Below are 12139 nucleotides of genomic sequence, written 5' to 3' on the forward strand. Positions count from 1 at the left end.
TCAGTCGTCGATGCAGATCACCTCCCCCCCCCGCGGCGGCGGCTCCTTCCGCTCCAGCGCCTCCGCCTCGCGCTTCACCAGCACCGCGGGGCCGTTCGAGGCTGGGGGGGACACGGGGGTCAGGGACCCCCACCCATGGGACCCCCACCCATGGGAACCGCCCCCGAGACCCCCACACCCACCCATGGGACCCCCACCCATGGGAACCGCCCCCGAGACCCCCACACCCACCCATGGGAACCCCACACCCACCCCGCTTCACCAGCACCGCGGGGCCGTTCGAGGCTGGGGGGACACACGGGGGTCAGGGACCCTCACCCATGGGACCCCCACCCATGGGACCCCCACCCATGGGACCCCCACCCATGGGAACCTCCCCCGAGACCCCCACACCCACCCATGGGACCCCCACCCATGGGAACCTCCCCCGAGACCCCCACACCCACCCATGGGACCCCCACCCATGGGAACCCCACCCATGGGACCCCCACCCATGGGAACCGCCCCCGAGACCCCCACACCCACCCATGGGACCCCCACCCATGGGAACCTCCCCCGAGACCCCCACACCCACCCATGGGACCCCCACCCATGGGACCCCCACCCATGGGAACCGCCCCAGAGACCCCCACCCATGGGACCCCAAGGGAACCCCCTTCTCCACCCAATGACACCCTCAGAGACCCCAGGGACCCCCCCCCCGTGTCCCATTTTGTCCCCCCCAGTGTCCCCAGTGTCCCATTTTTGGGGATCACCCAGTGTCCCCAGTCCCCCCAGTCCCCCCCAGTGTCCCCAGTCCCCCCCGGTGTCCCCCCAGTATCCACCCCAGTGTCCCCAGTCCCCCCAGTCCCCCCCGGTGTCCCCGGTGTCCCCCCGTTGTCCCCAGTCCCCCTCAGTGTCCCCAGTGTCCCCAATGTCCCCAGTCCCCCCCGGTGTCCCGTGTCCCCCCGTTGTCCCCAGTCCCCCCCGGTGTCCCCGGTGTCCCCGGTGTCCCGGTGTCCCGGTGTCTCACCGGAGATGAAGGAGCCCGGTGGCATCTGGCTGTAGTTGGCCCCCCCGGGGTGGGGCAGGGCTCCGGCTGGGGGGGTCCCAAAGGTGCCCCCGTAGCTCGGGGGGGTCGCGTAGGGCCCCGGCGGGAAGGTCTGGGGACAGCACGGGGACAGGGACAGGACAGGGGACAGGACAGGGGACAGGGACGGGGGACAGGGACAGGGACAGGGGACAGGGACAGGGACAGGGGACAGTGACAGGGGACAGGGACAGGGGACAGGGACAGGGACAGGGACAGGGACAGGGACAGGACAGGGGACAGGACAGGGGACAGGGACAGGGGACAGGGACAGGGGACAGGGACAGGGACAGGGACAGGGACAGGGACAGGGACAGGGACAGGACAGGGGACAGGGACAGGGGACAGGGACACAGGGACGGGGACAGAGGGACAGGGACAGAGGGACAGGGACAGAGGGACAGGGGACAGGGACAGGGGACAGTGACAGGGACACAGGGACAGGGGACAGTGACAGGGGTAAGTTCTGGGGTCACTGCCCAGGGTCACCCCATGGTGTCACCTCCCACTGTCACCTCCAGGGTCACCTGGGGTCACCTCCCAGTGTTACCTCCTGGTGCCACCCCCATGCTGTCACCTCCCGGGGTCACCCCATGGAGTCACCCTCCCCGTCACCTCCTAGAGCCACCACCCCACTGTCACCTCCCAGGGTCACCCCGTCACTGTCACCTCCTGGGGTCACCTGTCACCTCCTGGTGTCACCCCGTCACTGTCACCTCCTGGGGTCACCTCCTGCTGCCACCCCCACAGCCAGGGGTGTCCTCAGGACAGGCTGTCCCCAGGGTCAGGGCTGTCCCCAAGGCGTGGACAATGTCCCTGGGGCTGGGTGACAGGGGGACAATACCAATGTCCCCACGGTGGGGTGACAGGGTGACAGGGTGACAGGGTGTCAGGGTGACAGTGTGACAGGGTGACACGGGGACAATGTGACAGGGTGACAGTGTGACAGTGTGACAGGGTGTCAGGGTGACAGTGTGTCAGGGTGACAGTGTGACAGTGTGACAGGGTGACAATGTGACAGGGTGACAATGTGACAGGGTGACAGTGTCACAGGGTGTCACTCACGGGCGGGGGGTGGCTCTCGGCGCCCTTGCTGGCCAGGCGGCTGAGGATGCCGAGGTGGCAGTGTGACAGTGTGACAGTGTGACAGGGTGTCAGGGTGACAGTGTGACACAGTGACAGTGTGACAGGGTGACAGTGTGACAGGGTGACAATGTGACAGTGTGACAGGGTGTCACTCACGGGCGGGGGGTGGCTCTCGGCGCCCTTGCTGGCCAGGCGGCTGAGGATGCCGAGGTGGCAGTGTGACAGTGTGACAGGGTGACAGTGTGACAGGGTGACAGTGTGTCAGGGTGACACGGTGACAATGTGACAGGGTGACAGTGTCACTCACGGGCAGGGGGTGGCTCTCGGCGCCCTTGCTGGCCAGGCGGCTGAGGATGCCGAGGTGGCAGTGTGACAGTGTGACAGTGTGACAGGGTGACAGTGTGACACAGTGACAGTGTGACAGGGTGACAGTGTGACAGTGTGACAGTGTGACAGGGTGACAGTGTGACACAGTGACAGTGTGACAGGGTGACAGTGTGACAGTGTGACAGGGTGTCACTCACAGGCGGGGGGTGGCTCTCGGCGCCCTTGCTGGCCAGGCGGCTGAGGATGCCGAGGTGGCAGTGTGACAGTGTGACAGGGTGACAGTGTGACAGTGTGACAGGGTGTCAGGGTGACACGGTGACAATGTGACAGTGTGACAGGGTGTCACTCACGGGCGGGGGGTGGCTCTCGGCGCCCTTGCTGGCCAGGCGGCTGAGGATGCTGCGCTCCGACATCTGCAGGCGCGCGGCGATGGGCGGGATGCGCGACAGCGTGGCCGGCAGGCGCGTCACGTCCGCCTTCATGTCGCTCAGCAGCTCCTCCAGCTGGTTCAGCACTGCCCGCCAAGAGAGACACCCTTACTCACCGCCTACTCACCGCCTACTCACCGCCTACTCGGGGGGTACTCGGGGGGTACTCACTCACGGGGTAGTCACTCACAGGGTACTCACGAGGTACTCGGGGGGTACTCACTCATGAGGTACTCACGGGGTACTCACTCACAGGGTACTCACGAGGTACTCGGGGGGTACTCACTCATGAGGTACTCACGGGGTACTCACAGGGTACTCACAGGGTACTCGGGGGGTACTCACGGGGTACTGAGGGGTTACTCGGGGTTACTCGGGGGGTGCTCACGAGGTACTCACAGGGTACTCGGGGGGTACTTGGGGGTACTCACGGGGTACTGAGGGGTTTACTGAGGGGTTACTCGGGGTACTCGGGGGGTACTCAGGGGTTACTCAGGGGTACTTGGTGGGGTTACTCAGGGGTTACTCGCAGGTTCCTCGGGGGTGCTCAGGGGTTACTCGGGTACTGAGCGGTTACTTGGGGGTTACTCACAGGTTACTTGGGGGTTACTGAGGGGGTACTTGGGGTACTCTGGTCACTCACAGCTTACTCAGGGGTTACTCATGGGTCACTCACGGGTCACTCATGGGTCACTCACAGCTTACTCAGGGGTTACCCAGGGTTAATCAGGGGTTACTCATGGGTTACTCATGGGTCACTCAGGGGTCACTCACAGCTTACTCAGGGGTTATCCAGGGTTAATCAGGGCTTACTCAGGGGTTACTCATGGGTCACTCAGGGGTTACTCATGGGTCTCTCATAGGTCACTTATGGGTTACTCAGGGGTCACTCAGCTTACTCATGGGTTAGTCACGGGTCGCTCACAGCTTACTCATGGGTTACTCACAGGGAGGGGGTGCGTGGGAGATACTCATGTGAGAACGGGGGTGGGGAGAGGGAGGGGGAGGAGCTGGGAGTTACTCAGGGGGTACTCAGAGCTTACTCGGGGGTAGCACCTGTGCAGGGGAGGGGTGTGAGTAGGCTGGGGGTACTCGGGGGGTACTCTGGAGTTACTCTGGGGGTACTCCTGACTTACTCAAGGTGTACTCCTGTCTTACTCAGGGCACGCCTCGCCCACAGCGGAGATACCCCAGGTGTGCTCCTTACTCCGAGTATCTCCTCAAGGTACTCCAGAGATACTCCAGGGTTACTCTCAACACTCTGGGGATACTCCTCGGGTACTCCAGTGATACTCCAGGGTTACTCTCAACACTCTGGGGATACTCCTCGGGTACTCCAGAGATACTCCAGGGTTACTCTCAACACTCTGGGGATACTCCTCGGGTACTCCAGTGATACTCCAGGGTTACTCTCAACACTCTGGGGATACTCCTCGGGTACTCCAGAGACACTCCAGGGTTACTCTCAACACTCTGGGGATACTCCTCGGGTACTCCAGAGATACTCCAGGGTTACTCTCAACACTCTGGGGATACTCCTCGGGTACTCCAGAGACACTCCAGGGTTACTCCTGCCTTGCTGCAGGCCTGCACACACCGGGCTGCTCTGTGGCTACTCGGTGGCTACTCGGTGGCTACTCAGTGGCTACTCGGTGGCTACTCCTCGGACACACAGAGGCGGCTCCGGGTCTGCTCTGGAGTCACTCAGGGGATACTCCTGGCATTAAATCCACCAGGGATACTCTGGGTTTACTCAGCTCATCCCTCCAGAGTCCTCTGGGTTTCTCACTGGTTACACCGGGGATACTCCGGGCTCACACCGGCGCTACTCCAGCCTTACTCGCAGCATGCACTGCGGGGATACTCCGGGGATACTCCACCAAACCCCCGGGTGAGGAGGGAGGGAGGGAGGGAGGGAAAGGAGAAGGGACCGAGGAGTAAACTACTCCAGAGATACACACAGGACGCACCGGGGACATACTCCAGCTTTACACCACAGCTACTCAGCAGAGCCTCAGCGCCAAGCCACAGCCCCTCCACGCGCCGCCCTCCTTACACTGACTTTACTCCGAGCTTACTCAGAATTTACCAGGCCTTCAGTCGGAACTTTAGTCGGACTTTAGTTCTACTTTACGCCTACCTTATTCTGACTTTACTCAGACCTTATCTGGACTTTACTTGGACCTTACTCCAACTTTGCTAGGACTTTGCTCCGATCTCAATCCCAGCTTACTTGGACTTTACTGGGACTTTACTCTGACTTTGCTCTGACTTTTCTCTGACTTTGCCAGGACTTTACTCCGACCTTACTTGGACTTCACTCAGACCTCACTCCGACCTCACTAGCACTTTACTCTGCCCTCACTAACACTTTACTCCGACCCTACTCCAACCTTACTCCACCCTCACTAGCACTTTACTCCTCCCTTACTCCTCCCTCACTAGCACTTCACTCCGCCCTCACTCCGCCCTCACTAGCACTTTACTCTGCCGTTACTCTGCCCTCACTAGCACCTCACTCCGCCCTCACTAGCACTTTACTCTGCCGTTACTCTGCCCTCACTAGCACCTCACTCCGCCCTCACTAGTACTTTACTCCGCCGTTACTCCTCCCTCACTCGCATGTTACTCCGCTGTTACTCCTCCCTCACTAACACTTCACTCCGCCATTACTCCTTCCTCACTAGCACTTTACTCCGCCCTCACTAACACTTTACTCCTCCCTCACTAACACTTTACTCCGCCCTTACTCGGCCCGTCGCGCCCGCCCGGCCGCGCCCGCGGAGCAAGGAGACAGCGGGAGGCGGCGTTGGAGCAAAGGCGAGTTTAATGGCTGCCAGGCAGCGCGTACAGAGGCGCGGCGCTCACAGCCGCGCTCACAGCCGCGCGTGCTGCGCTCACAGCCGCACTCACAGCCGCTGTGCTCACAGCCGCGCTCACAGCCGCAGCACTCACAGCCGCAGCGCTCACAGCCGCGCTCACAGCCGCAGCGCTCACAGCCGCGCGTGCTGCGCTCACAGCCGCGCGTGCTGCGCTCACAGCCGCGCTCACAGCCGCTGTGCTCACAGCCGCAGCACTCACAGCCGCAGCGCTCACAGCCGCTGTGCTCACAGCCGCGCTCACAGCCGCAGCACTCACAGCCGCGCTCACAGCCGCGCTCAGAGCCGCGCGCGCCGTGCCCGCCGGCCCGGCCGCCGCTTACCCTTGTGCAGCACGGCGTTGGCCGGCTTGTTGCCCGCCAGCGACTCCTTGGACAAGTGCTGGTGGCTCTCGGCCAGGCACTCGACCTCGGCGAAGCGCGTGTTCAGCGCCATGGCGGGGTGCCCGGGGTCCTGCGTCATGTTCAGGTAGGCGGCGCGCCGCAGCTGCTCCTCGATCACCAGCGCCTGCTCCAGCAGCTGCGGGCGCGGGGAGGGGTCAGCGGGGTGGGTGAGGGTCAGCGGGGGTGGGGATGGGGTGGGGAGGGGGTCAGGGGGTGTGGGGAGGGGTCAGCGGGGGTGGGGAGGGGGTCAGCGGGGGTGGGGATGGGGTGGGGAGGGGGTCAGGGGGTGTGGGGAGGGGTCAGCAGGGTGGGTGAGGGTCAGCGGGGTGGGGAGGGGTCAGGGGGGGTGGGGAGGGGTCAGGGGGGGTGGGTGAGGGTCAGCGGGGGTGGGGAGGGGTCAGCGGGGGTGGGGAAGGGGTCGGGGGGGCGGGGAGGGGGTGGGAGGGGGTGAGGGAGGGTCAGGGGGTGTGGGGAGGGGTCAGCAGGGGTGGGGAGGGGGTCCAGGGGGTGGGGAGACCCAACATCTGGAGGATCCAGGTGTTGGTGGGCCCCACCCTGACCCCATCAACATCTGGAGCACCCAGGTGTCCGGTTGGAGCACCCAGGTGTCCGGTTGGAGCACCCCGGTGTCTGGTTGGAGCACCCAGGTGTCCGGTTGGAGCACCCAGGTGTCCGGTTGGAGCACCCCGGTGTCTGGTTGGAGCACCCAGGTGTCCGGTTGGAGCACCCAGGTGTCCGGTTGGAGCACCCCGGTGTCCGGTTAGAGCACCCAGGTGTCCGGTTGGAGCACCCCGGTGTCCGGTTGGAGCACCCAGGTGTCCGGTTGGAGCACCCATGTGTCCGGGTGCCCAGCCCTGGCCTCGCCCACCACCCGCAGCCCCCACCCAGCTGCCGGTGGTGTCCGAGCACCCTCGGCTCCCGTCCCGCTCCTCCCAGCCCCTCGTGGTGCCACCCCCATGGTGTCACCCCCCGGTGTCCCCCCAGTGTCCCCCCGGTGTCACCCCCATGGTGTCCCCCCGGTGTCCCCCCCGGTGTCACCTCCCCCGGTGTCCCCCCGGTGTCCCCCCGGTGTCCCCCCGGTGTCCCCGGCGCTGACCTTGAAGCGCCGCGCCAGGAACTTGTTCTTCATCTCCAGGAAGTTGCCCTTGGAGGCCTCGCCCTTGAAGGGTTCGTTGATGACCCCGAAGGCGCCGTCGTTCTGGATGTCGGTCCAGCGCGCGTAGCCGTGGCTGCGCGCTAAGGACCGTCACCGTGCCACCGTGTCACCTGTCACTGTGTCACTGTGTCACCTGTCACTGTGTCACTGTGTCACCTGTCACTGTGTCACCGTGTCACCTGTCACTGTGTCACCGTGTCATCATGTCACTGTATCACTGTGTCACCTGTCACCGTGTCGTGTCACCCTGTCACTGTGTCACCTGCCACTGTGTCACTGTGTCACCATGTCACTGTGTCACCGTGTCGTGTCACCCTGTCACTGTGTCACCTGTCACTATATCACTGTGTCACCGTGTCACCGTGTCACCCTGTCACCGTGTCACCTGTCACTGTGTCACTGTGTCACCTGTCACTGTGTCACTGTGTCACCGTGTCACCTGTCATGGTGTCACCACGTCACCTGTCACTGTGTCACCTGTCACCGTGTCACCCTGTCACTGTGTCACCTGTCAACCTGTCACCCTGTCCCCACCATCCCCCATACACAGCCCATGGAGCCGTGGCTGTGCGCTAAGGACTGTCACCTGTCACCGTGTCATCATGTCACTGTGTCACCCTGTCAATGTGTCACTGTGTCACCATGTCACCTGTCACTGCATCGTCACATCTCGCTGTCCCCAAGGTCCCCTATACACAGCACACCAGGAATGGACGTCACCCTCTGCTGGCTGTCACCCTCACTGTGTCACCCTCTCCTAACTGTCACCCTCATCGTGTCATCTTCTCCTGGCTGTCACCCTCATCGTGCTGTCACCCTCACCACAGTGTCACTGTCCCAGCCCTGCTGACACCCCAAATCCCCTGGTGACACCCCAAATCCCCTGGGGACACCCCAAATCCCGGTGACACCCCAAATCCCGGTGACACCCCAAATCCCCGGGTGACACCCCAAATCCCGGTGACACCCCAAATCCCAGTGACACCCCAAATCCCCGGGTGACACCCCAAATCCCGGTGACACCCCCAATCCCCAAGGATACAGGACGATCCCGGCCAGCAGCCAGTAGTCGTGGCGCCGGTGCCAGATCTCGTTGAGCTTCCCCGAGGAGATGGCGGCGCGCTCCTCGTTCTGCCACAGCGTGTGCAGCTCTGCCGGGAACAGCGGGTCAGGGTCCCCCGGTGTCCCCGGGTGTCCCCTGGGTGTCCCTGGGTGTCCCTGGATGTCGCCCGGGTGTCCCTTGGGTGTCCCTGGTTGTCCCCTGGGTGTCCCTGGCTGTCCCCAGCTGTCCCGGGTGTCCCCAGGCTGTCCCCTGGGATGTCCCCAGCTGTCCCTTGGTGTCCCCAGCTGTCCTGGGTGTCCCCCAGCTGTCCCCAGCTGTCCCCCAGTGTCCCCGGTGTATCCCCTGGCTGTCCCGGGGCTGTCCCCCGGTGTCCCCAGCTGTCCCCAGTGTCCTGGGTGTCCCGGGTGTCCCCCAGTGTCCCCAGTGTATCCCCCGCTGTCCCTGCTGTCCTGGGTGTCCCCTGGTGTCCTGGGGGTGTCCCCAGTGTCCCCGGTGTCCCCGGTGTCCCCGGTGTCCCTGGTGTCCCGGTTGTCCCCAGCTGTCCCCAGCTGTCCCCAGTGTCCCCGATGTCCCAGTGTCCCCAGCTGTCCCGGTGTCCCGGTGTCCCGGTGTCCCGGCACTCACCGGTGAAGCCGCCGTCGGCGATGTTGAACATGAACCGCGGCTTCTCGGCCTTGTCCTCCCGGCGGCCGTTGGGCCGCGGCTCCGGCCGGGGCTCCCGCTCGGCCCTCGGCTCCTCTGCGGGCAGGGACACTTTGGGGGGACGGGTTTGGGGGGCATGGACAGTTTGGGGGGGCAGGGACAGTTTGGGGGGCAGGGACAGTTTGGGGGGACGGGTTTGGGGGGGCAGGGACAGTTTGGGGGGGCAGGGACAGTTTGGGGGGCAGGGACAGTTTGGGGGGACGGGTTTGGGGGGGCAGGGACAGTTTGGGGGGACAGGGACAGTTTGGGGGGACAGGTTTTGGGGGCACGGACAGTTTGGGGGGATGGGTTTGGGGGGACAGGGACAGTTTGGGGGGACAGGTTTGGGGGAGCAGGGACAGTTTGGGGGGACAGGGACAGTTTGGGGGAGCAGGGACAGTTTGGGGGGACAGGGACAGTTTGGGGGAGCAGGGACAGTTTGGGGGGACAGGTTTGGGGGGGCAGGGACAGTTTGGGGGGACAGGGACAGGTTTGGTGGGCAGGGACAGTTTGGGGGGACAGGGACAGTTCGGGGGGACAGGTTTGGGGGAGCAGGGACAGGTTTGGGGGGACAGGGACACTTTGGGGGGTCAGGGACTCATTTAGGGGGGTCAGGGACAGGTCTGGGGGTGGTTCAGGGACAGTTTGGGGGGGTCAGGGACACATTTTGGGGGCACAGGGACAGGCTTGACCCCCTTTGGGCCCCCCAAAACACCCCCAGACCCCCCGAAAAGCAGCCAATAAGAAATAAGGGGTGGGTTAGGCCACACCCCCAAACCACACCCGCCACCCGAGGCCCCGCCCCTCCAAGCCCCGCCCCCTCCAAGCCCCGCCCCCTCCAAGCCCCGCCCCCTCCAAGCCCCGCCCCTCCAAGCCCCGCCCCCGCACCTCTTTTGGGGTCGGGGTCTCCCGGGCGCTCCTTGGGCTCCTCCTCCGGGGTCTTCTCGTCCCCCTTGTCCAGCCCCGGAACCTTCTCGGCCTCGGGCCCTGCCGGGGCGGCGGCGGGCTCGGGGTTTGGGATTGGGGATTTGGGGTTTGGGATTGGGGGTTTTTGGGATTTGGGGTTTGGGATTGGGGATTTGGGGTTTGGGATTGGGGGTTTGGGGTTTTTGGGATTGGGGGTTTGGGGTTGGGGATTTGGGGTTTGGGGTTTTTGGGATTGGGGGTTTGGGATTGGGGATTTGGGGTTTGGGATTGGGGATTTGGGGTTTTTGGGATTTGGGGTTTGGGGTTGGGGATTTGGGGTTTGGGGTTGGGGATTTGGGGTTTGGGATTGGGGGTTTTTGGGATTTGGGGTTCTTGGGGTTTGGGGTTCTGGGGTTTGGAGTTCTGGGTTCTGGGGTTTTTGGGGTTTGGGATTGGAGTTTTTGGGTTCTGGGATTTGAGGTTTTGGGATTTAGGGTATCTGGGATTTGGGGCTCCCCAGGATTCGGGGTATCTGGGATTTGGGGTTCCCCGGGATTCGGGGTATCTGGGATTCGGGGTATCTGGAATTTGGGGCTCCCCAGGACTCGGGGTATCTGGGATTTGGGGCTCCCCGGGATTTGGGGTATCTGGGATTTGGGGCTCCCCAGGATTCGGGTATCTGGGATTTGGGGCTCCCCAGGATTCGGGTATCTGGGATTTGGGGCTCCCCGGGATTTAGGGTATCTGGGATTCGGGTATCTGGGATTTGGGGCTCCCCAGGATTCGGGGTATCTGCGATTCGGGGTATCAGGGATTTGGGCCTCCCTGGGATTCGGGTATCTGGGATTTGGGGCTCCCCGGGATTCGGGGTATCTGGGATTCGGGGTATCTGGGATTTGGGGCTCCCCAGGACTCGGGGTATCTGGGATTTGGGGCTCCCCGGGATTCGGGTATCTGGAATTTGGGGCTCCCCAGGATTTGGGGTATCTGGGATTCAGGGTTCCCCAGGATTCGGGGTATCTGGGATTCGGGTATCTGGGATTTGGGGCTCCCTGGGATTCGGGTATCTGGGATTTGGGGCTCCCCGGGATTCGGGGGTCCCGGGGGTCTCACCTGGCCGCTCCTCGCGGGCCGGGGCCCCTTCGGCCTCGGGGTCCCTGTGGCCGGGCCCCTCCTCCTCGTCCCCCTTGCGGGGCCCTTCGGCCTCGCTGCCATCGCCCGGCGACGGTGGCACCTCGGGGACAGGGGGCTGCGGGGACAGGGCGGGGCTGTCACCCCCCGTGTCCCCATGGGGACATCACCCCCCTCCGGGGGTGACAGCGACGGGGGGATGGTGGGGAGGGGACAGGAGGGCGAGGACAGCGCTGGGGACAGGGATGGGACAGAGCTGGGGACAAGGAGAACGTGACTGGGAACAGGGAGGACGTGGTGGGGACAGGTTTGGGGACAGGGCTGGGGACAGGGTTGTGTCACTCACATCTGTCTCCATCTTCTCGGGCCCTTTGGGCTCCTTCTCGTCCCTGGTGTCACCCTCGTCCCTGTCCGGGGGTGGCCCTGGCCCGTCCCCGCGCTCGCTGGGCGCCGGCGTGGCTGGGGACAGGGGACATCGGACATCAGGACATCTGTCCCCATCCTGTCCCCAGCCATGTCCTCCGCCCATGTCCCCATGTCCCTGTGTCTCCATCCTTGTCCCCGTGTCCCCATCCCTGTCCCCAGCCAAGTTCCATCCCTGTCCCCGTGTCCCCAGCTGTGTCCCCATCCCTGTCCCCGTGTCCCCAGCTGTGTCCCCATCCCTGTCCCAGTGTCCCCATCCCTGTCCCTGTGTCCCAGCCATGTTCCCATCCCTGTCCCCATGTCCCCAGCTGTGTCCCCATCCCTGTCCCAGTGTCCCAGCCGTGTCCCAGCCGTCGTCATGTCCCCACCCCTGTCCCCATCCTTGTCCCCATGTCCTCACCCCTGTCCCCATGTCCCATCTGTGTCCCCATGCCTGTCCCTGTGTCCCAGCCATGTTCCCATCCCTGTCCCTGTGTCCCCAGCCGTGTCCCCATGTCCCATCCCTGTCCCCATCCCTGTCCCCATGTCCCATCCATGTCCCCATCCCTGTCCCCATGTCCCAGCCGTGTCCCCATCCCTGTCCCTGTGTTCCCATCCCCTGTCCCCA

The 12139-nt window shown here is 64.1% G+C and overlaps 1 protein-coding gene across 1 annotated transcript in view; it reads right to left on the bottom strand.

The window, feature by feature from the left end:
• The window catches only part of CHD3 (chromodomain helicase DNA binding protein 3), a 58068-nt gene continuing 45929 nt past the window's right edge, over positions 1–12139 (bottom strand). The window contains exons 31-40 of the mRNA XM_077789512.1: positions 11456–11568; positions 11092–11227; positions 9961–10059; positions 9016–9129; positions 8371–8479; positions 7269–7401; positions 6113–6308; positions 2833–2996; positions 1013–1142; positions 1–101 (exon numbers count right to left, since the gene is read on the bottom strand). Coding sequence (XP_077645638.1) covers positions 1–101; positions 1013–1142; positions 2833–2996; positions 6113–6308; positions 7269–7401; positions 8371–8479; positions 9016–9129; positions 9961–10059; positions 11092–11227; positions 11456–11568 — 1295 coding nt within the window. The remainder of the gene's footprint in view (positions 102–1012; positions 1143–2832; positions 2997–6112; positions 6309–7268; positions 7402–8370; positions 8480–9015; positions 9130–9960; positions 10060–11091; positions 11228–11455; positions 11569–12139) is intronic.

The sequence above is a fragment of the Lonchura striata genome, chromosome 34 (assembly GCF_046129695.1).
Source record: "Lonchura striata isolate bLonStr1 chromosome 34, bLonStr1.mat, whole genome shotgun sequence".
NCBI classification, from domain to species: Eukaryota; Metazoa; Chordata; class Aves; order Passeriformes; family Estrildidae; genus Lonchura; species Lonchura striata.